The 24084-nt window shown below is 38.7% G+C and overlaps 3 protein-coding genes and 1 long non-coding RNA gene across 4 annotated transcripts in view; all 4 read left to right on the top strand.

Moving 5' to 3' along the window:
* Positions 1–1540, top strand: part of LOC307013422 (cell adhesion molecule CEACAM5-like) — a gene marked incomplete at its 3' end in the record, with an annotated part of 4776 nt that extends 3236 nt beyond the window's left edge. Inside the window, exon 7 of the mRNA XM_079640819.1 lies at positions 1517–1540. Within this exon, the coding sequence (XP_079496945.1) occupies positions 1517–1540 (24 nt within the window). The remainder of the gene's footprint in view (positions 1–1516) is intronic.
* LOC307047142 (cell adhesion molecule CEACAM5-like) overlaps positions 1–24084 on the top strand; it is a 60490-nt gene that overhangs the window by 16345 nt on the left and 20061 nt on the right. The gene's annotated exons all lie outside the window — the stretch shown is intronic.
* LOC307047152 lies at positions 2196–6209 on the top strand. Its single transcript, XR_013810362.1, has 4 exons — positions 2196–3995; positions 4504–4571; positions 4645–4723; positions 4900–6209. It is a non-coding gene; the product is annotated as an uncharacterized lncRNA (long non-coding RNA).
* LOC307047148 (cell adhesion molecule CEACAM20-like) lies at positions 18684–23686 on the top strand. The gene is made up of 6 exons (XM_079693893.1): positions 18684–18752; positions 19544–19864; positions 20758–21033; positions 22169–22417; positions 22505–22587; positions 22695–23686. Exons 1-5 carry the CDS (start codon positions 18713–18715, stop codon positions 22576–22578), a joined length of 960 nt encoding a protein of 319 aa, XP_079550019.1. The 5' UTR covers positions 18684–18712; the 3' UTR covers positions 22579–22587; positions 22695–23686.

Genomic DNA, 24084 nt, shown 5'->3' with positions numbered 1-24084 from the left:
CAAAAAATAAGAAGGAAATAAAATAAAAGTATTTGTAGGACTATTTATATTTTGTTGCATGTTTGAAAATGTTTCGTATCTTGTATTTTGAGGTGATACTGTGACACATAAATAAAAAACAAAACGGTTTTAATTAGGTCAACTAAAATATGCGTCACATCCTGCTACGGTCCCGCGCGAGCGCCTTTTCCTGCGGGTGAATAACCTGACCCCCGGCTCGATGAGCGAACTATGGATAAATCAAAGAAATGTACCGGAGGAACACAGGATTTTATTCTGTGTGGACAGAGTTATATGGATTCCCAGCAAACGATGCTGGTTTACCGGTATGTTTGATGTGTAGAGAGAAGTTGTCAAAGGTGCTGCACTGCAGCCTTTACGTATCGAGAAACAACGGGAACAACACGGAGAGGAAGACAGCTGACGATCTTCAGTCATAATTCAATGGGTTATTTAATTTATTTCAGAAAACACTTTTTGTTATATTCCATGGAATGCTCTTAACATCCCGATAGCAATGCATATATTAAATGCTTTGACAATAAATACATACAAAAATTAATCTCTGGAAGCCGTAGCGCTGTAAAAAGCACAACCAATCATCTGAGCCGGCCCGGCTAAAATAACTGGATGGCCTACCTGCCTGTCAGCTTGTCAGCCTTCCATCTGTGCACACATTTATCTCGTGCCCTCATTGGTCATGTGCGCGTTCGTGTGTGTTGGAGGAGGGGCTCTGTGAGGAAGTATGAAGGAAGAGGCATATTTTTTCCGGTTGTGTATTTTCAAATTCTAGCGCACTCGAGCTGGTTTCTCCATTCTTACCTACCCTACCTTTAACTATTTTTAGGGTGCAGCTATATGTTTTATTTATTTCAAAGTGGGCCCATTTTAATAATATTTTTTTTCCTTCAAATGTGCAGAGGACTCCCCAAGTGCTGTGTTTAATTTATTTTAAAGTAGGCCTGTGTATTATTTTTAATTCTTCTTATAGGAGTTCTTTGTTTCTTATTAGAGGTTAACAGTTTTATATAATGTAATAAATAGCCTAATAAATGCAAAGAAACTGTAGTTTTTGTCTAATATAACAATAAATACAACTTTATTAGCTATCAAGCCATGAAATATGTTTTGCGTCTCTCGACAAAAAAATGTTTTGGAAAAGGAGCAAAATGGCTCTTTTGGTCAAAAAGGTTGCCGACCCCTGTCCTAGGGGAATGATCGGAAAAATTCCAATCCAGGACACGTTCAGCCCCTATCCAATATGATGCTAAATTGAGAGGAACATTTTTGATAGCTCAATCGTGGAGGTCGTAAGCTAACAGCAAATAAACAATTTTTGACGATTTTCATGTCGCAAATTACTCCAAACTACTCGGATATAGTTATTCCGATATTCACGAAACGCTGTATACATATTGCTATTATGATTGCACACATATTTCAAATTGCCTTCCATTAGCCCCGCCCCCCAGAAAGTCGGCCATTTGGAAAATGTGCGTTTTTCATGCATTTTAAGCGCATTCTTTTGAACTCCTCCTAGGGGAATGATCGGAAAAATTCCAATGCAGGACAAGTTCAGCCCATATCCAATATGATACTTAATTACGGAGCACATTTTTGAAAAATCACTCGTGGAGGTCGTAAGCTAACAGCGAATACACCATTTTTGACGATTTACATGTCGCAAATTGCTCCAAACTGTTCGCATATAGTTTTTCCGATATTCACGAAACGCTGTATATACATTGCTATTATGATTGCACACATATTTCAAATTGCTTTTCATTAGCCCCGCCCCCCAGAAAGCTGGCCATTTTGAAAAATTGGCGTTTTTCATGCATTTTAAGCACATTTGTGCTAATTCGTCATAGGGAAATGATCGGAAAAATTCCAATCTAGGGCAACTTAAGCGCATATCAAATGTGATGCTACATTGCGAAGGAATAGTCGATCGCTTCAACATGGAGCTCGTAAGCTAATGGAGAATGTACAATTTTTCACCATTTATATGTCACATACTACCTTAAGCCACTGAGACCCGCCTGTCTGCCTGCACCATCAACACACACACACACACACACACACACACACACACACACACACACACACACACACACACACACACACACACACACACACACACACACACACACACACACACACACACACACACACACACACATTGTACAACAAACACATACAGCTCCTAAAGCATATACTAAATATCAGGCTACAGCCCTTGTATATTTTATTATGTGAAGCACTATATGGTTTCATGAAAAATATCTACTGTTTAGTTGTAGATATCTCCTAAAGCCTACAAATAAAGTGTGAAATATAGGCCTGTTACATATATTATTGAGCGATATATATTATACACACTGTTCTGCTTTCTGCACTGACCTCAGCAGCTGTTCTCACTGTAAACATCGCCTCACAATGAAAGCATAACCTAACATCCAGGGGAGATTTGATTAGTGAGTAAACAAACAAATGGTATAGGGCAGAAAGTCTGATGCACATTTGATCATCTTGAATAACTTATAATCACAACGGGAACAGTTTGCAGAGCTGTGCTTCGTTGAGATAAGTCCAGCCATGCGTCACGCCTCTTTTAAACATCACTGTTGGCTGAAATAGTCTCCGGAGAATACATCAGTGTACCCTCGGTTATAGCTCCTCCAGAGAGACTCCTCTCTCCTCTCTCCTCTACATCTTTGTACCCTTGGTTATATTTCCTCCAGAGAGACTCGTCGTCTCTCCTCTAATTCAGTGTATCCTCGGTTACGGCTCCTCCAGATAGCCTCCTCGAAAATCGATCCTCGACGAGCCTTTAGAGAAATTTGTTTTACTTCGAGACGGCGCGCCGACATCCGTTTCCGAGCCGCTGCTGGAGGACCTGGGAGTCTGGGGCCGTTTCTCAATCGCGAGGATACTGGCTTGGTAGTCGCATACTTCCAAGTCACTTCCTTCAGAAACGAAGCAAGTATACTTCCAAGCCACTGCTTCGGAAAACAAAGAAGAATGGAACAGGCTAACAAGTGTGCCACTCTCTCTAACGGTTTCAACATAAACTGTACCGAAAATAAATACCTCACGATGTCTATCTAATTATGAACTTGCTTTACTTTCACGGAACACATTTTTGGTGATAACAAATGCAACAAAGTAACATATTTATCAACACATGTTCTACTACATACTTACATTTAAATGTGTGCTGTGCTGCGTCGGTTCAGCCATTCTCCGCAAGGGTTTTGGAAATTGGTCCGTGCGCAAAGCATTGTGGGGATTTGAAGGACGCGAAGTCTACCCATATGCAGTCTCGAAATTACCCCCAAACCAAGGACGAGGCCTCGGTGGAATTCCAAGTATGCTGGAGATTGGAACAGTCCTTCGGCGGCACTCGATGACGTAGCATCCTTGAAATATTGGCTTGGAAGCCAGTTTCCTCGCGATTAAGAAACGGCCTGGGACACGAAAGTGATAGAAATCACAAACGGGTCATTTCCGAGGACTCGCGCGCGTCTGCTTGACGCCGGGACGACCGGCTGCCATCCCCGACAGGCGCACGGACGCGAGGGCCCGCTGCGCGCACATGTGCGACCGCAGATTTAATTATCATTATTATAAAACTGGCACCTGTACAACCAGAATTAAGGAACCTGACATCTCTCAAAAATAAAATCAAACAATCAAATATACTGTCCTAATCTGTAGAAGTGCTTATGATTTTATCTTTTTAAATTATCTGTGCCTGAGAGCTTTTGTTTGCACTTACAGTATGTGTTTATTTGTGCCTTTTATCCACAGGGATGATGAGATGAAGAGGTAGTTCCCGTTTACAGAATGATGTAAAAGTCATGTTTTATCTCCTGTTTTATTTTAGTATCATCAGGCTTGTCGGGTGGTGCCATCGCTGGAATAGTAATCGCTGTTTTAGTCGTCCTCGGTGTTGTAGCTGCTATTGTGTGGTACTTCTTTCATGACAAAAAGTAAGTGGAAAAGATCTTAAATATATAACATAAACCTACTTTCATAGTGACACTTTACAATTACAAGTATGGGAAAGGTGATTGCTCAGTATCTCCAAGTTTAGACCCAAAAGCTTGACTCAAAAACCAGGCAGGAGGAAGATTCAGGATCAACACATTGGAAGATATCAGACAGAACATGTGGAGCTAGAATGGTGTTTTTGGCCCTTGGACAAATGTAGTTGGTGATCCCTGGTGTAGACATTGTGTGTAACAACCTTGTTTACTCAAACTACAAAAGGTTGATGTTCAACAAAGGGCCTGCTCTTATTATATATTCTCCATATGTTCCTAAGCCCTTTAGTTATGACTCGTTTGTGTTAGTCGTCATTGGAGCTGTTGGTGGAGGGTACTACGTTTATAACACAAAGTAAGTTGAAACATCTAAACTGCAGTCTGTGTAATAAAAAGTAACAGTTTGAATTGAGTTGATCTGTTTGCATGTCTGTATTTTATCATTGCTTTTTAGAAAACAACAAAAAAGGAGTAACACAATCAGAAGCAACAACAGAGCAGTACCACAATCTGATATTAGAGGTTAGTATTCATGTGATCAAATTGTACATATGTATTAAAAATAAGATGTATCAACACTTTTCTTTCCTCCTAGAACTAGAAGAGGCTGTGTATGAGAACACTTCAGCGATATACGACAGTGTATAGACTCAGCCACCTTCTTTGTGCTAAAGGTACGTTTTAAGATATGATGTATGTTCAAAGGTTTCTGTAGAAATATTTAACTTAGTTAATCTGAAGGAACCACTATAGAACCACATTATCAGAGCACTCATTCTAACATACACTTGATCAAAGCTCAAACTCTTGCCATGAGTGACATTTCCTCTTTTCACTTCTCGTCCAACAGGCCGTTCAGAGGAAGAAGAACTTCACAACATAAAGACAAAGTCTGTCTGGACAGCATATCAGAAGACTCTAGCAACGGCGCATATGATTATACAATCAGACAACATGCGATAAAAAACATAACCCTATGAGAGACGTTCTGCAGCAGGTCTGGATTTAAAATTTGTCCGGCAGGCTGGTATTTTTTTTTTAAAGCATGTAAGGACCAGTATGAATAAATAAATAGAAGAATGAATGTCTGAACTAAGTTTCGACATCATGACTAGAAAAATCTTTCATTTCTTGTGAAAGATTCAGCTCTTATCTTATGGCCTTTTTTTGTCTGCGTTTTTTTTAATGTTTATTTGCGTTTATGAATTTTGTTTTGAAAAGGTATTTAAAAGGAATGTTGATACCATCAATTAAAAGGTCCCATGACATGCTTTTCCATTTATTACCCATCCCTTGTGTGTTATGTAGCTTTTTATGCATGTAAACGGTCTGAGTTAAAAACCTTCAAAGTACACCGTGTAGCGAGTAAAACTCTAACACAGAAAATACCTGTCTATGCTGCCCCAGAACGCCTCGTTGCTCCTCGAGCCTCAAAGCAGCGAGCAGCGAGCCCCGCAATGTCCCGCAACGTCCCGCCAACACGGCACCCAGACCCCACGCAGCATTCTCATCTGTTTGTCATTACTGGTGTCATTTCCTGGTTGCTAACAAATGCCATTGTAACACATAATCATTGATGTTCCGCTGTAACGGTGGTGGACTCATCAGAACAGAGAGCGCGATCTGACCAATCAGAGCACAGTGGGCTCACAGGGAGAGGGGGGGGGCAGGAGCTCCAACAAGGCGTTTCGGACAGAGAGTGAATACACATACTATACAGAGATGCTGTATGAGAAACCAATGTGAGTTTGGAAAATTGCACGATGTAAATATATTCTAGTAGACCCCAGCAATGGAATTATGATCAGTAGAAATGGTCATGACAAGGGACCTTTAAGTAAAAGAAGAGTGGTAACAGAAAATATGTAAGAATACAATTTCAAACTAATTATGCGGCAATTTATCATCTCGATCTTAAGATGTTTAACGGGATAAATGAAACATTTTGGATTTGGTGTCACTAGAGAAAAAAAAATGGTAACTTCATAGCAAACAATCAAACAATTGTTTACATATCTTAGTCCCAATCATTTCACACATTACCCTCTACAACGGCCAAAACTACCTAAACACAGCTACATTGGAAACGTTTTGAAAATGTGAAATGTTGTGATTGCGTTCTTGTAATCGATTAAAAATGTGTAAAAACATGAAGAATTTCTGAATTTCTCAAGCTGTCTACTTGCCATCAGGTCTTCAAGGTGAACTAATGAAAGTTTTATGATATTTTCACAAAGCATGGCTCATTATTTTTGTTTTGTTATTTATGAGCCTATATTCCTGCTACTGCAGTATTTGGGAATTTTCCTAGAACATTTTAACTATCCAGAATATTTGATATTGTTTATATTTGATATTGTTAATTCTCTAATCCACTTTTTAAGTATTTGTATTTTAATGTCTAAACACGCTGCTACTTGTCGAGGGCCGGACTGGTTCAATGTTTATTGCAAAACGTATTGAAATGAACTTATTGCACATATTAAACCTGGAACTAACAAAGCTTAAATTATTGCTTATAAAAACAACATTAAACATTAAATAATCAGCTGCATTCATTTCTTATGGCTCTATCTGCAGAGTCATTTCTTATGATTACATTTTCCCACAGGCCAACAACAGCTTCAAAAAAACTATTTCCCTCAAAGAACAAACCAAACATGCCCTGTTGTCTCAAGAAACAAAGTGCAGAAGGAAGCATCCATTAAACTCAGTGTGCTGCTCTGTGATGATGTCTAGACACCACACTACATTTTGAAAAAAGAATGGCCTGAAGTACAATGCTTTTTTTTAATGTACCTGATGTTCCAGTATATGCATTAATGTTTACCAAATAATAGCGTGTTAATTCATGAATAAACACTTAAATCTTTAGTGGTAACAAACTGTGATGTTACAAGCCCTGACAGCGATACTGGTATTGTTGCTTTCCCCTTTTGAGCATTTGTGTGTGTGTCATTTTTTTTTTTCAACATATTTGGTGCAAGATGCACAAAACTTTATAAAAGTGGGAGAAAAGCCACCTGGTCAATCTTGGCATCATGTCTGATAGCACCATGGTATCTACATGCTGTTTGACGTAATAAAAACCAAGCTCTTTTACGAGAGGCAACTTTTCCATTAATTATTAAGGATCATTTATGAATTGCTTGTTGCGTACACTGTCAATGATCAACAACAGTTCTGGTAAGGTAAACCTTTTAGAGGCCTACTTATAGTAACACCCCGCCCACAAAGTACTGCATTGTTCTCTCTTATCTGAAATAAGCAAAAGCAAAGCTGAAGGACTGTGATCCCATTTTTAGGTTGTTTGATGTTATTGCAGGAAAACATGGAAAAAGCTGTGATACACTTCATCATCCTGGGAGTCATCGCAGGTGAGCTCTTTCCATTTAAAGTGTTTGTTCATTTATTTATCAAAGAGAAACCAATAATTATTGACAGAAAGTAAGCTTCTCTCTGTTGGAAGCTGTTTCCCTGTTGTTTAAATCTAAATGTCGGCGATAAGTAATGTTCTTCCCCAACCCACTCTCTTCAGTCTGCGTACAAATTACACGACTTTACACATTGGAAATGCGTGCAATAGTTACGCAGAAGTCCGATTTTGCGTGCATATGATACGCTAACCATTCCCCTTGAGATCTGAGGCCGCGTTTTGCGTGCATATGATACTCCCACGTTACGTTTGTTATGAACGTATCTCAAATACGTTTATTTTCTACATATCTTCTAGAAACATATTTTCTCCCACGTTACGTTTGTTATGAACGTATCAGATGGAACAGAGAATATACAATGCCTTGCAAAAGTATTCAACCCCCCTTGGTTTTATTGCATCAAAACATGTAATTTAATTTGATTTTTGGAGAATTTGTATTATTTGATGTACACAAAATGCCTACAACTTTGTTAATGCAAAACATATTTTTTATTGTGAAAAATAAAAAACATGAGCATGCATAATTATTCACCCCCCTAAAGTCAATATTTTGTAGAGCCACCTTTTGCAGCAATAACATCTGCATGTCTCTTGGGGTATGTGTCTATAAGCTTGGCACATCTTTCCATTGCGATTTGCTTCCATTCTTCTTGCCAAAACTGCAGCTCCTTTAGGTTAGATGGGTTCCACTCGTGTACTGCCATCTTTAGGTCATACCACAGATTTTCGATTGGATTAAGGTCTGGGCTTTTGACTAGGCCACTCCAAAACGTTTAAATGTTTCCCCTTAAACCACTCTCGTTGCTTTAGCAGTATGCTTTGGGTCATTGTCCTGCTGGAAGGTGAACCTCTGCCCAAGCCTCAAATCTCTGGCAGACTGAAACACAGTTTCCTCAAGTATTTCCCTGTATTTAGCTCCATTCATCACTCCTTCTATTTTTACCAGCTTCCCAGTCCCTGCTGAAGAAAAACATCCCCACAACATGATGCTGCCACCACCTTGCTTCACTGTGGGGATGGTGTTCTGAGGGGGATCAGAGGGGTTGGGTTTGCGGCAGACATAACGTTTACCTTGATGGTCAAAAAGTTCAATTTTAGTCTCACCCGATCACAGGACCTTCTTCCACATGTTTGGGGAATCTTCCAATTGCCTTTTGGCAAACTCCAAACCATTTTTCAAAAAAATGTTGCGACTCTCCCATAAAGCCCAGCTCTGTGGAGTGTACGGCTTACTGTGGTCCTATGTACAGATTCTCCTCTCTCTGCTGTGGAGCTTACCAACTCCTTCTGGGTTATCCTCCTGGGTCTTGCCATCAAATCAAAAAAACCAAGCTCTTTTACGAATGCAAGAAAATAGGAAAAATGGCAAGGGGGGTGAATACTTTCGTAAGGCACTGTACATCTAAAGAAATCTCCATTACAAGATTACTTTAAGGAGGGGTCAGATGTCTTCCTGTCCTGCTCAGCAGACTCTAAACCCCCTCCCCAGTTGCAGTGGTTTCTGAATGGAGTCCTGCTGTCTGATAATGGACCAGAGCTCACACTGAGGAACATCCAGATGAGTCAAAGTGGAGGCCTTCAACAACAAAACTCTGAGATATGAGACATCTCAGCCTTCTTCTGATGAGTATGTTTTTTGTATATAATCTTCTAAGATAAAGATGATTTCATAAATTCAACAAGACATTTCAATTGCCTTGTGTTGAAAGGAGCTATATAAATAAACTTGCCTTGCCACACATTACCATAATATACACTGTCCCGTCCAAAAAGAAAAGATTCACCACCTGGATTTAACTAAGCAAATCGGTAAGAGCCATCCATTGAATAATTACTGCAGCGAATAATATGTTTCAGCTAGCAACAAGTTATTTAACCCCTACTGATGCGGTGAGGAGCATGTCATTTCTTAAGCAACCATGCCGGAAGACATATCCTGTGGTTGTGGAAAGGATGTTAATCAGTTTCAGAAGGGTCAAATGATTGGCAATTATCATGCAAAGAACACAATTTAGAAGATTGCTGAAACTACTCAAATCAGGTTAACGCATTAATAAAACCTGGAAGGATAGTGGTGAACCATCATCTCAGAGAAGAAGGCACCCGTCATGCGCCATCGTACAAGCCTTTGAGGGCAGTGTTAATTGTTGCTGCAGTTGGTCAGGTCTAGGTTCAGCAACGTTATGTTCCCAAAGAATGAGGCCAGCTGAGCTCATTACACATTTGTCTCAGGGGGAAGACAGCCAAGGAAAACACGACTCCCACAATTAATGCAAAGAAACTGAAGAAAGCTCATGGAGAGCAACACAAAAGGGCAAATCAATTATATAGAGGACAAATGCTCATATTGAATAATGTCCAGCCCTTGTTAGGAATGTTTGCATTACCTAAAATGTCCAAATAATAATGAATATATTCCATTCTAAATATAATTAACGTGACGCACTACGACCATGTACCGTTCATTTGTGATGTGTTCAATAATTTCACAGTAGGGCCTGGCTCATTTCGTGGCATCTGCAGGCAGTGGCAAGTACTTCCGGCATCTGCCACAGAGGCCGCTACTCCATGGTATCTGTGGCAAGTATATGCCACAGATGCCACAACTTGCCGATCTGTGGGATATACTTGCCACAGATACCACGGAGTAGCGGTCTCTGTGGCAGATGCCGGAAGTACTTGCCACTGCCCGCAGATGCCACGAAATGCGCTTGCTGTCTCTCTAATTTCAGTAACTACACCAGAGCCTCGACATCAGCTGTGAGCATTCTTTAAAGTTACAGCATCTGAATGAAAACACTAGAAAGACCTTTAAAGGGGCCCTATTGTGCTTTCGGGGGTTTACCTTTCCTGTGGTTTGTTAAATACGTAAATCGTAGGTTTTCGTGCATGTCAATGTTCTGTAAAGGCTAAAAATCATATTGCAATTACAAGATCAGACAAATCCTCACAATGTGTTGTTTTTTCAAATCATGCAAGCCCAGCTTTGATTTATACTTTTTACAGGCATCATGTCAGGTTAGTTTATCTAAATGTGTTTACTGAGCTCCTTGCTGTTTGATAGCTGCAGTGTTTGGCTGGTGCTGAGTAAATGAAGGCTGTATTAAGTTTAATGATGCATCTCGGCTTTTAAACGGCACACTTAACATTAATGGCCCGTTCACACTGAGCCAAGCTGGAAGCTGTTTTGCTCAAACTGCTGTTATTATATTGTTGATTATACAACTCTATGTCTTTTTCTCGCAGTTTGGCCAGAAAATACCCTTTTAAAGCTTTCTCTGTCACAAGAATACTTTGAGAAAGGGTCAAACATCAGCCTGTTGTGCTCAGCTGACTCCAAACCTTCTGCTGTATTTAAGTGGTTTCTGAATGGAGACCTGCTGTCTGATACTGGACCAGATCTCAGTCTGATGAACGTTCAGATAAATCAAAGTGGAAGCTACAGCTGTCGGCCTATAACAACAAAACTCTGAGATATGAGACGTCTCAGGCTGCAGGCATCTCTGTACAGGGTAAGTCACAGTACATTTAGTAAGTTAAATGATTAAGATACAATGACTTGACTTGCTGCTTATGTCTTTTTAACTTTTTTAATCTACAGCACCAGTCCCCAATGTCGCAGTGGCTTCAAACAACACATATTTGTTTGAGGTATGTGACTGAAAAACATACATTATTACTACAATATTTTTTGTATACCAAGGTTCAAGGCTTTTATTGGTCATACGTACATAGCTACAGTGTAGTTATGTCGATGAAAATCTTAGGTCACAGGCTCCTCCAACAGTGCAACACAATAAAACAGAAAAAAAAAAAAAAATAGTGAAATATAGTGATGTGACGTTCGCGTACGATCCGATTCTTTTGAACGGCTCTGTGAGACTGACCGTTGAGTGGCCCGACCAAGCAAGGAGGCAGAGGCAGAACGTCCAAAAATATAACCCGACGTGGGCATTTATTAAAATAATGTGCACAAAGTTCACAGCCTCAATCCTGCTGTTCTCCGTGAACACATCCTGCAGCCACAAAGATCTCACACACACTATCAGCCTCTCCACTGACAGGGAAAACAGAGCCTAAATACACACACTAATCAATCAACAAGACACAGGTGAAAGGGGAGGGGACAACACAGGGCACCAGGTGAACACAATCAACCACAATGAAGCTATACAACCGGTAACGGAGGCCGAGATCTATGGGCCCAGAGATCTCTATGTATGTTATTATGAAATACATGTTGTGTATATATTTGTATATTTAATAAACACTGTATCTGGTTCCCTAATGCCTCCCTTGTTACTGCCATGATCACGACAGAAGCATCAAGTTTGACCATTTCCTGTTTTACCAACAAATGTGAGAATTAAAGAGAAACACAGATGCCTTAACATTGAATGACACTGTGCTGACCAGAGATACACTAACATTTGAAGTTATTGTATTCACTTAAACACTAGTCATGCATGTGAGTTAGAAACGCATTTCCCACCCTTTCAATCTGAAAGACATTAAAATATATGACATGTGTGAAATACTATTTAAATTCATCAGACATCACACCTGTCTGCTTCTACTGACAGTGACTCACAGCAGAATTTATAAATCATCAACGATGCTGCATTCCCTCAGCACATCATAAACTACTTTTTATTTTATTGAATGTACTCAATTTATCTTATCTCTGAAGCTCATGACAATCCCAGGTGAGAACACATAGATTAAATGCTTTATATATGATGAGTATCGGCCCTGCACTTTATATGGCAGTCATTGTTTATTCTGTCTGTCAGCAGCAACAAAGTCGGCTCTCAGCTGCATTTATTTATGACTTCTTGCCCCAAGTTTTTGTTCTTATATTAAGCAATATTGCGTCTGGTTTTGTTAATATTCAAATGAAAATAACTTTGTAACATGATCCTATTTAACTTTAGTTTTACCTACTTCTCACATATGCTAGTTGAATAACACGCAATTCAGAAAATGTAGTTTTAGACAAAGCTTTGCCTTTGTTTGCCCTTTTGATGCTGTATAAGTCAAAGTCAACTTTAATGTCAATCTTACTCAGTTTGTGTGTACAGACAAAGAGATCGAAATGACGTTTCCAACAATCCCGAATGTAAAATTATACAGTGTACAGATATGTATAACAATATGTATACAATATGTATATCCTATATACACAATCAACAGACACATTTACACATATGCACACATTAAGGTAACAAAACACAACAATCAATATATACAAAATAACAGTCACTTCAATATATTTGGTAAACCCATCGCAATACAATTCATTGAGTTCATCTATCAATTTGCAGTGTTTTTGTATTAATATGGCAGTAGATATGAAGTATTATATTATAGATAATATTGTAATATGAACGTCTGTTTGTGTTAAACAAAGAAATAGATTGATGATGGTGATATATCTTGTTTCCCAGAAAAACACTGGTTAGTTTACTCATTTTCTGAAGTGTTAGTGGTGTGGTGGGGATTTTTTTACTGGGTGGACGGGGTGGTGGGTGGACGGGAGACACTATGGGCGCGCTCGTGAACTGTCAACGTGGGGGGGGGGCTTGGGGGACCTCTGTGTCGCCTGTCAGCGCAACTTACATGATGCCGTTTAGACAATATAATAATAAAGGGCGGTGCCGGCTGTCAGCGAACCGATCCGGCCTTTCTGCGCGATATCACTCAAATGCGGGACATAGTCTCAATATGTGGGACGCGGGACAAATAATAAAAATGCTGTGTGTGCAGTCCCGAACAGTGCGGGACACCTGTCACACTACACACACGGTTCTGCCCCTCACACACGCACGCTTCAAATCAAGTTGCATAAATGCTTGAGCTACGTTTTTATTATAATCACTAAATCTGCCTTTTATGTTTTCGTCATTATTACAATAAACACACACTTGCAACTGATAACACTGGCAATGATTTTAGATGAATTAGACTATTAAAAAAAGAAATCATGCTTCAAATAAGTAGGGGTACGGCGTATACCCCCCGCGTCCAACGCCCACTAGTGTTAGTGTAAAAAATGATGTTTTCTTTAGTCATCAATCGTGATGTTAGTCTCTTCTATCCAAACAGGAATATTATATGAAGTTAAAACACTGCAGCATTATGATCTTGTTCATTAATTTGTACATTCATACACTGTGAAACATGTTCATCAACTGTGGTATCTTACCTTGTGTTATTATTACATGTTATTGCATTTGTCCAGCAGGGGGCAAACTCACTCTTGGTATTAAAAGAGCCTGTTGCACATGTTCCCACGAGGAAGTCCCGGAAGATGTTACCAAAGTAAAACCAGTTAAACCTACTCCTATGATGTTGACATACAATTATTGATCACAAGATACAACATCAACATATTTATAAATGTATATCAAATACTGATGAATATTAGAAACAATTCCTGTGCTTTTTGGATGGAAAATCAATACATCATGAGCCTGGTTAACATTATTACTGGACTCTATAGTAATATGTTCTAATTAATATTTTTGTATTATTAATAAACATTTCATGACACGGGTTATGGAAAGATAAATGGACTTTGTCAGCATTTATAACTGATAGCATGAATGTACAGTATGTGACCCTCAAACAGAAGTGTGCATGTGTACAGATTTATTTAGTAGCTTCTCTAAACTGTTGTCCGGTCAGATCTTATATATTATTAGGCTATGATGCTCACACAGGGGAATCATTCATCATAGAGTAAGGACAGACTAGGACAAGGACAGAAGGAGTTCACAGGTTTCTCTGGACAATTTAATTACTTACAAAGGCTCTGTGTTGCATGTGCTCTTCAAAATGATTAATCACTCTCACTTACATTTTTGTGAAGCAGAACAAATTGATAGAGACAAGGACATTAGATTATAGAATAGAAAACACATCAAATGAATAGCTTTGATATTTTCATGATGTTTAGAGGGACATGTTATACACACACATTATAAAATGGCATTTAAAAACAGTCATTAGAAAGCAAAGAGAATAAAATGAACATGAAACAAATAGTAAATAATACAGGTTTAGAATACATGAATAAAAGTTACAGTGCAGATGGGAGTGGTTCAATTCAAAGTGGCGTCAAAAAGAAACTTGTTTTCTGGATTTGCTTCATGTCAGTCGGATCAAATTTAAATTTTCTAAGATGCAAAACAGTGGCTTTTCTCTGCTGTAAAATATTAACTCACAGATAAGACTTGGCAGGAGCTGCTCTCACAGGTCACAGGTCGTCCTGGTTGAAAGATCTAATAAGGTTAGACTTGTGTTGATCTGGAATCACAAGTCTGACCAATGAGGAATCAAATATAAACCTTTTTACTAAGTGTTAGAAATGTCAACATAAATGTATCATTGCATTTGTATAAAGGACTCAGACTGCAGGCTTAATTGCGTATTCTAATAATCAGTTTTGAGCAACATTTGTTTAGATAATCGATTGATACATTCCAAGAATACATTTGATTTGCTTGTGGTCTGAAATAAAAAGACAACCGAGTTTCTATTGGGCTTCAATCAAAAATGTTAAACAAGGAGTTTATACAGTAATCTCAAGTCTATTGTGCAACTAAAAAACTAATGTAATCTTTTACATCGTCTCATTGTTTGTCCAAACCAATATAATATACGAGTGCTATGAGAACTCTTCTTTAAACTTTGCAATAAAATACGGGACTACATTTACTATTATAATGAATAAATCACTTTTCTCTGAAGCAGAAGTCTTGAGATTCAGAACAATGTCACTATTGATGTAGTCATTGTATAGAACGAGGGGTTTGGTTTGTGTGTCTGTTTAACTGTGTTTACATTACTTAACAGACTTGGAAGATAACCAAAGGAGCTCATAAAAATGTACAGAGATATAGCGTGACTCTTTGTTAAGAATGTATTTTGTATCACATAAAACCTCAGTTTCTGTATTAAACTCATCCAAAAGGAAACGCTTAAAAGTCAGTTCTTGCTGAAACTTCACATTTTTGTAAGTTTTGTTGTGGGGTTCCTAAAGGTCTTGGTGTGTAAAGTGGTAGTCTGACTGTTTTCGATGATTCTCAAGTGGTCAAACGTTAAAATGTGTCACCAAATCACAACATTTGCTGCAACAACTAATTACACTTGTGAGAGTATGAGGATAGTCATCATGTACTTCTATCATGATATTTTACACTAAGCTTTCTCTAGACTAATAACTATCCAACCAAATTTAAATATTTTTCACAGATTTATGAATAGAACATCTTAACACACATTGTCAAACTGCGTCTTAAACTAATCTTCAGGTTCCCAGCTTTCAGGCAATGCAAAACACTTCTATGCGGCATAAACTCTTCACCTGCTATCTCCCACTAAAGGCAAGGAAGTATATTTATATAGCACCTTTCAACACAAGGCAATTCAACGTGCTTTACAAAAAAAAAAGACTTTAAGAGCATTAAGAAACGTATTAAGAAATGACATTTAAAAACAGTCATTTAAAAGCAATGGTATAAAATGACATTTAAAAACACTCATTTAAAAGCAAAGGTACATGACTCTGACTCAATCATTGCTCACTTTTAGCAGGAATAGTTTTCTTTGACCTCCCTTTCTTTCTACTTTCTGGTTTAATTTACCCTTTAGTGATTTCAAGTGTTTCATGCTAAACGAACCCCCCTTTGGAAAATTCTAATCTGACCCCTTGGTACCTTTTAGTTTTCGCCGAAACTAAATGCACATAGTTAAGTTTACCTTGACTTTCTAGGACTCTTTTGGTACTAAAGGCCCCCGGCCCCCCCTGAAAACATCAAAAAAGGGTAGGTCTCTCCATCCCTCCCAGCGTACAACAAGTGTAGCAACAGAGGTTGAGTAACATTACATTTACTGTACACTGCGAGAGCCACCTTAAAAAGCACAGTAATAATAATAAATGGGATTTATATAGTGCTTTTCTAGACCCAAAGACACTTTACATTACGAGTAAGGTCGACAAACAAAACACAAACAAAAACAAAAACAAAACAAAAACAGAAAAGCAGTCAGGAGGATGTTGGTTCAGAGGGGGGAGGGGCGGGTTTAAGGATAAGCAGAGTTGAAGAGGTGGGTTTTGAGACGGGACTGGAACAGGGTGAGGGACTCACGGAGGTCTTGAGGGAGGGAGTGTTATTCAGTTATCACAGTGTTATTGAGAGGTCACATGTATGCTGGTGACACAGTGTATACACACACTGTACATTCACATGTCAGGAAGACGCTTGTGACACATCATGAATACCTCTTTGTTTCAGCAGTACACTTTTTAGATATGTTCGGCATAAGGAAGGAGAAAACAAAATAAGCATTGACATATTTCAAACAAGCCCTCAAAACCCACCTCTTCAGACTAGCCATTTCCTTTTAAACCCCATTCCCCACATCATTACTGTACCTGTATTCCAAAGCAACTTAAAATAAGTGCATTCAACCAGGAGGGTACAGAAAAGAATCATGTAGGTACATTAGTTTGAACTATGCCAAACCATTCGAAGTGCTACTACATTAGCTTCAACTCCACCATCATAACGCTCTCTTTTCTGTATTGCTTTTATTTGTCATGTTTCTGATTTAGTTATCTTTGTTTGTAGTGAGAATTGTATTTTTGTAAAACGACTAGAAGTTAGAAAAGCACTATTATTATTATTAAGTGGCCCTTTCTCAGTTTAAAAACAAATCATTAATTAAGTCTTCCTGCAGACACAAAACACTTGTGACGCATCACGAACAGCTCTTTGTTTCAGCAGAACACTTTTTAAATATATAGGGAAGGAAAAAACTAAACAAGCCTCGACATATTTAAAACAAGCACTCAAACCCACTTCTTCAGACTAGTCTTCCTCCCATCATTACTCCGCCATCATAACGCTCTCTTTTCTGTATTTCTTACCTTTGTAATGTTTCTAATTTAATTGATTTTGTTTGAATTGTATTTTTGTAAAGCGACTTTGTGAACTTAGAAAAGCGCTATATCAATTAAAAGTATTATTATTGTTATTAAGAGACCCTTTTTCAGTTTAAAAACAAATCATTAATGTGGTCTTCCTGCAGACTCTGAAGGCAGGGTGGTGTGTGTGGAGAGTCTGGAGGAAGCTGAGTGTCTCCTCTTTGATCGTTCCTCCAGAGGAATGCTACGCCCGGCCGCTCCTCCTCAAACACGATCCTGGAGGAGAGCACTCAGTGAGGAGCTCATCAAACTGAGAGACGCCCTCCACTCGTGATGGACCAACAAGCACAACAACACGTGCTCAAAGTGTGAACATGATGGAACTATTCATGTTGGGGTTTGGCTACCTTGAGAAATGTAAATTAATAATAATAATAATATCCTACTTTTAAACGTTGTTACCTGTAACTCGGTCCTTCAGTGTTTATTTGATAGTCTACAGATGTGTATCTTTCACTGTCATCATGTATATATTTAACATTTTAGTTCCATTATATTTTCTATTTGAAGGTGTTTCGGCCTTGTTTAAACGAGCTGCTGTGACGAAAGATGTCCCCAAAGATCTTATCCAAAGGGTCTTGCAATAAATGCAATCAAGAAAAACAAGAAACCTGCAAGTCCATTCACTTTCAATACATCTTTTTTTAGTGTTCAGTTTGTAACGTAAGGCGTTTTGACTTTCTTCTCTCCTGAAATCAATGGAGTAAAAGGATGTGTTTAATTTGTATTAAATGTATTGAGATTAAGAACTTGCATGTGTGCTCTCTTGATGTTTTGATTAAGGAGGAAACTTATCTAAAGATTAGGTTTGAGAATTGAATATATTTTTATAAGATGTTCAAACATATTAAAATCTCTGCAGCGCAAAGACAATATCTAGGTTTAGATTTAAGATGCAAGTGGATGTTAATAATTTTTTTTTTTTAAATGTTGTCCAGCAGATTTCAATTAAAATCCAGACAAATAATAAAACACTGCTGGCTACTATTGGTTGATCAAAGCCCATTTCCACAAGATTAACCTCAACCTGAGTGCAGGTACTCCTGACTGAACATATACCCTCAGGCATTTTGAAGTATTTGCACAGTGGCATCGTAAACAATGTTTGTTACCTAATGGGGGGGGGCTGCGGTGGGTTCTGTGCTGTGGGTGGGGGATGATAAAAGAGAAGGAGAACCTGGGACTCTCCACAATTTAGATTTAGGAGAGACACGAGACAACACGGACAACAAGATGCTCTGGACTGCTGCTCGATTGCTGCTTCTTCTGTCAGGTAGGTCATTCAGAATATCACTAACATCATTCATTTTGTTGCTTTAATAACAAAGATAGTACAATTCAAACCAGAAGTATGAAAGTGTTCCTTTGCATTTCGTGTCATTGTAGGTTAGGGTTTCTTACTCTGTTACAAAGTCCTGCATTTAATATGATATGTTATAACTACATGTTCTTAAAGTACCAAAGTACTAATTTTGCACAACAGGACATTTCATAACAATATGTAATATAATGGCATAATATATAGATTTTTGTATAAATACGCTTATATTGATGGCCATTTAAGCCATAAGTACAGTGTTAAATCAGTAAAAAATATAATATAGAATAAAATAAGTATATTTTCATTTTTTCTGATGTTTTAATGACTTAGTCTGTGAAAAGTGCTTCATAAATAAATGTTACTTACTTACTTAAGTAAAGTGTCCAATAAAATATTAAAATGAATAATTTATATAAAAAGTTGTTATTAAGTAAAACTATATTTCTCTGAACATAAGAATTAAAGCAAAGTTTCCACATAACATGTTTTAAGTATTTATATAAAGTATTTAGTAAAAAAGTGCAATTCAACTAATACAATGATAAAGATGTGTATGTAAACATAAGGAGTTAAAGTACAATGTCCAATACAAGTAATAAGTCTATATATATAATAAGTAAAATAAATAAATACAGTAAAGTAAGAATATGCAATGAAAATTCTAAGAGATGTAGGCAAAATGTCCCAAAAACATATAAAGTAAAATCAAAACACAAGAAAGTAAATATATCTTGTGTCATCAGGTATGTGTGCAGGTGAGGGCATCTTACCCCCGGGGCCCCTGAGTGGAGCCGCGGCCGGCACCGCGACGTTCTCCACGACCCTCACCGCTCCAGAGAGCCCCTTCCTCTCCGTCAGCTGGAGCTTCAAAGGAGTGAACATCATCACCTCCACCAGCACCAACATCACTGAGCCGGGCTACAGCAGCAGGATCTCCCTGGACCGAGCCACCGGGGCCCTGGAGCTGCGGGGCCTGCTGCTGGAGGACAGCGGGGAGTACACCGTGACAATCATCCCCGACGCAGGGCTGCAGAGGCAGGGGAAGACCACGCTCAACGTGTATGGTGGGTTTCAAGTTTCAAGTTTCAAGGCTTTAATTGTCATGTGTGCACAGTGTAGATATCACAATGAAAATCTTAGGTCACAGACTCCTCCAACTATAAAACAGATACAATATAGTACAGGTAAATAAAATAAAATAGAATAGAAACAGTGCAGAATAGTCTATATACAGTCATTGGAATTATATGAGTTGCAAACAGATGAACGTTATGGATGTTCTTTCAAAATATTTTTTATAATCTGTATTGTCTTATTTTTAATTCATCAAAGACTAAACGGAAATTTGGACGAATGATGGATGACAGTGCAGGAGGTCAGGTGGTAGCATGATGAAACTAATAAGTCAAGGGAAATCAAAACAGGAGGAAAACACAAATAAATCAGGACACAGGTTTCTAAATAAAACATGAAACAAATGAACTAAAAACTATCATGAAGAAAATGTGTTTTTTTCTTATTCCTGAATCTTACTTGCACCGTTATGTCTCTTGCTATTTTTATTTCTTTATATATTAAGAGGTGCTCTATTTTTGTTTTTTGGGGTCTTCCCTTTCCTGTAGTGTGTAATATAGGTTTCTGTGTAGATAGTCTGCAAAGGCTAATATCCCAAACTTCCCTCAAGAGGGAGTTTCTCTCTATCTCACACTTGCACTTCTATTGGCTAGCGCTCCAACACTAAGTGGTTGACCAATCACAACAGAGCCGGCCAGCTCTGTCCGAGCAGACTGGGCTCTGGTTTCAGACAGAGGGTGAAACGAGGTGCTGCAGCACAGGCAGTATGAGAAGAATATAGAGCTTTTTGAACATTAAAGCATAGAGACATGTCCCAGAAGAGACACTACATACAGATATGAAGCTTAATATGTCCTATTTAACTCTCTTCATGCCCCGTCAGCTCTGATCTCCGGAGCCTCCATCAGCAGCCCGCCAGGCGTCCTGATCGAGGACCGCAGCTTCACTAACCTCAGCTGCGAGGCGTCCGGCTCCATCAGCAGCAGGGAGTGGCTGAAGGACGGTCAGATGCTGCAGCCGGGGGACAGAGTCAGCTTCTCCAACTCCAAGAGGACGGTGTTCATTCACCCGGTGCACAGCTCACACCACGGCAGCTTCCAGTGCCGAGTCAGCAACCCCGTCAGCAGCATGACAGTGGAGCACCGACTCACCGTCAACTGTGAGTACTGCTGCGGAAACTCTGGTGGAGCAAAAAAAAGACCATGAAGAGTCATTTCAAAGTGACCGTTTCATGTATTTGATGAAATATTTTTGAAATGATCTCTTAATTCTTGCAATTATTAAACTTAATTAAAGGTGGGGTAGGTAGGCTAAGTTTGAGAAACCGGCTCGAGATAGGCCTACACTTTTTGTTATATTCCATGGAATGCTCTTAACATCCCGATAGCAATGAATATCTTAAGTGCTTTGACAAAAAATCCATAAAAAATATCATCTGTGGAAGCCGTGGTGCTGTAAAAAGCACGACCAATCATCTGAGCCGGCCCGGCTAAAGTAACTGGATGGCCTACCTGCCTGTCAGCCTTCCATCTGTGCACAAACTTATCTCGTGCCCTCATTGGTCATGTGCGCGTTCGTTTGTGTTGGAGGAAGGGCTCTATAAGGAAGTGGCAAATTTTTCCCGGCTGTGTATTTTCAAATTCTAGCACACTCGAGCTGGTTTCTCCAAAATTACCTACCCCACCTTTAATAGACGTCTGAACTTTATAGTCCAAAACTTATATTTTTTTAAATAAAAAACAATAGTATTTTGAGTGCTGGGATTTAAGTTTTGTTCACAGTTTACATTTGAGTGAGTACCATGGTGAGTACAGACTTTATATTTGATCTTTAATCAATTGAAGAAGAAATATTTGTTTGTTCTTATTTACAAGTTTTAGTTAGTTTACAAGTTAAAAAACACACCTAAAAACAATCCAGCTTCTCAGATGTGAGGATTTCCTACATTTTCTGTTGACTTTTCCAATAAATATAATAAATGTTTTAATATGTTTGTGCTTAAACCCAGCAGTGGAAGGGTGTCACCTTTGATTCTGGATAATTGTGACATTTCATATGATTATTTTACAAATCAAGAAAATAATCAACAGAATAATTTACATGAATGTATGAGTAAAGAATAGTCTCTAATGCATCATTGTAAAACAGTCATAGAGTAACTTTACTTTGGCTTTACATTTTACAAATTATAACTCAAGTAAGATTTGAACTGCAGGTCTGAAACTTGTAAGCGGTGCTACAGTGTTGTTTGAGTACTTTTGCTTAAATGAAGGGTCTGACTCCTCTCTGTGCAGATGGACCCCATAACGTATCAATAACAGGACCCTCAGCAGCAGCTCCGGGGCAGAGAGTGACCCTTCAGTGTGACGCAGACTCCGTCCCTCCTGCGACCTTCAGCTGGATGTTCAACGGCAACGAGACGCAGGTGAACACCTCCACCTTCACCATCGAGAGGCTGCAGGCGGAGAGCTTAGGGAACTACAGCTGCACCGCCTCCAATATGGTGACCATGCTGCAGAACTCCACCGTCCTGCATCTCAGAGGTGAGATTCTGCTTTATTGTCAGTTTTAATAAGGACACTTTATTTCAAGAGGTGATTTTAAGTGTTGTTTTTTTTCTCTCCATGAAGCATCCTGCACTGCTCCCTGCTGGTCGTTTTTACTGCTGCTGATCAGTGCACTGTCTCTGAGAGAGTTACTGTAACAGGAGCAGGTGAGAGAACATTATAAAACATCTCATTTCCGTTCACATTTAAAAATCATTTTATTATTCCCTCCTACTGTGATATTAACATACGTGTCTTCATATTTGTTCCTCAGATTCTGACTTCACTGATACAATTTACTATAACTGAATGAATAAGTAAAAATGTGGTGTACTGAATACTACATTACATTACATGTTACTTGTTAGACTCTTTTATCCAAAGCTACTTACATACTCAATACTGTGGGCAATCCCCACAGGAGCAATTTGGGGTGAAGTGTCTCAGGGACACAACGACATGCTGACTGCAGTGGGGTTTGAACCTGTGACCCCCTGAACCCAACACCACCGCACAACCCACACGCCAATGGCGGATAATAATATGTTGTTTTGTCTCAAGTGTAATGTGCGAGCTTGGCCTCCCTGACACAAAGATTTTAATTAAATAGACTTTTTGAGTAAAATGTTTATGATCTGTGTGTCTACAGCTGGTTCAACAAATCATAGCACCACGATAACTTGACCTGCAGAAATAATCAATGGTTACTGTTGTTGATTGACAAAGATATTTATGTCAAAATATAAACTTAATTGCTTTACTTTATATAAAGGCAAGTTGGATTAATTTTTTAACAAGATAAGCCTTTATTTCTTATTTGTATACAAGCCTGATCATGAGAAACCTTTAAAGGTGGGTTATGTAATTTATTTCAGAAACACTTTTTGTTATGTTCCATGGAATGCTCTTAACATCCCGATAGCAATGAATATATTAAATGCTTTGACAAAAAATCTATAAAAACATTTCATCTGTGGAAGCCGTAGTAGGCTACTGTAAACAGCACGACCAATCATTTTAGCCGGCCCGGGTAAAATAACTGAATGGCCATGTAAAATACCATTATATTCATGACTAAATGAAAAAAAATAACTGGATGGTCATGTGCGCGTTCGTGTGTGTTGGAGGAGGGGCTCTGTAAGGAAGTCTGAAGGAAGGGGCAGATTATTTCCGTCTGTGTACTTTCAAATTCTAGCACACTCGAGCTGGTTTCTCTAAAATTACCTACCCCACCTTTAATATGTGTGTTTTTTCTACTTCTTAACATAAAACGCAACATGCATTTAGTCATATTTGTGACACTTCTCCCCCCCCCCCCCCCCCCCCCACCCCCCCCCCCCCCCCCCCCCCCCCCCCCCCCCCCCCCCCCCGTCTTTCTAAAGAAGCTGCTGTGTTAAATAAAGCTTACAATTTCCCAGTTATGGGTTACAAAAGTTCAACAGCATTGCTTCACAGCTTTAAACATTATGAATCATCTTGACCAACATTATAATTAGAGCCTGAGAAATCCTTAAAGTAGAAATATCAGTGTCAGAGTTTGTGTATTTAAAAAGGTCTGCGAGGAAATGTGTTGGCATGTTAGTCATTTTTTTTCTTGGTATACTTTAAACTGTATGAAGAATATCCAAAATAATGTGTATTTAAATGAATGATTTGCCTAGTAA

This window comes from Notothenia rossii (genome assembly GCF_949606895.1).
Source record: "Notothenia rossii genome assembly, chromosome: 7".
Taxonomy (NCBI): domain Eukaryota; kingdom Metazoa; phylum Chordata; class Actinopteri; order Perciformes; family Nototheniidae; genus Notothenia; species Notothenia rossii.
Note: the sequence above shows the minus strand (reverse complement) of the source record. Positions and strands in the feature narration are given on the sequence as shown.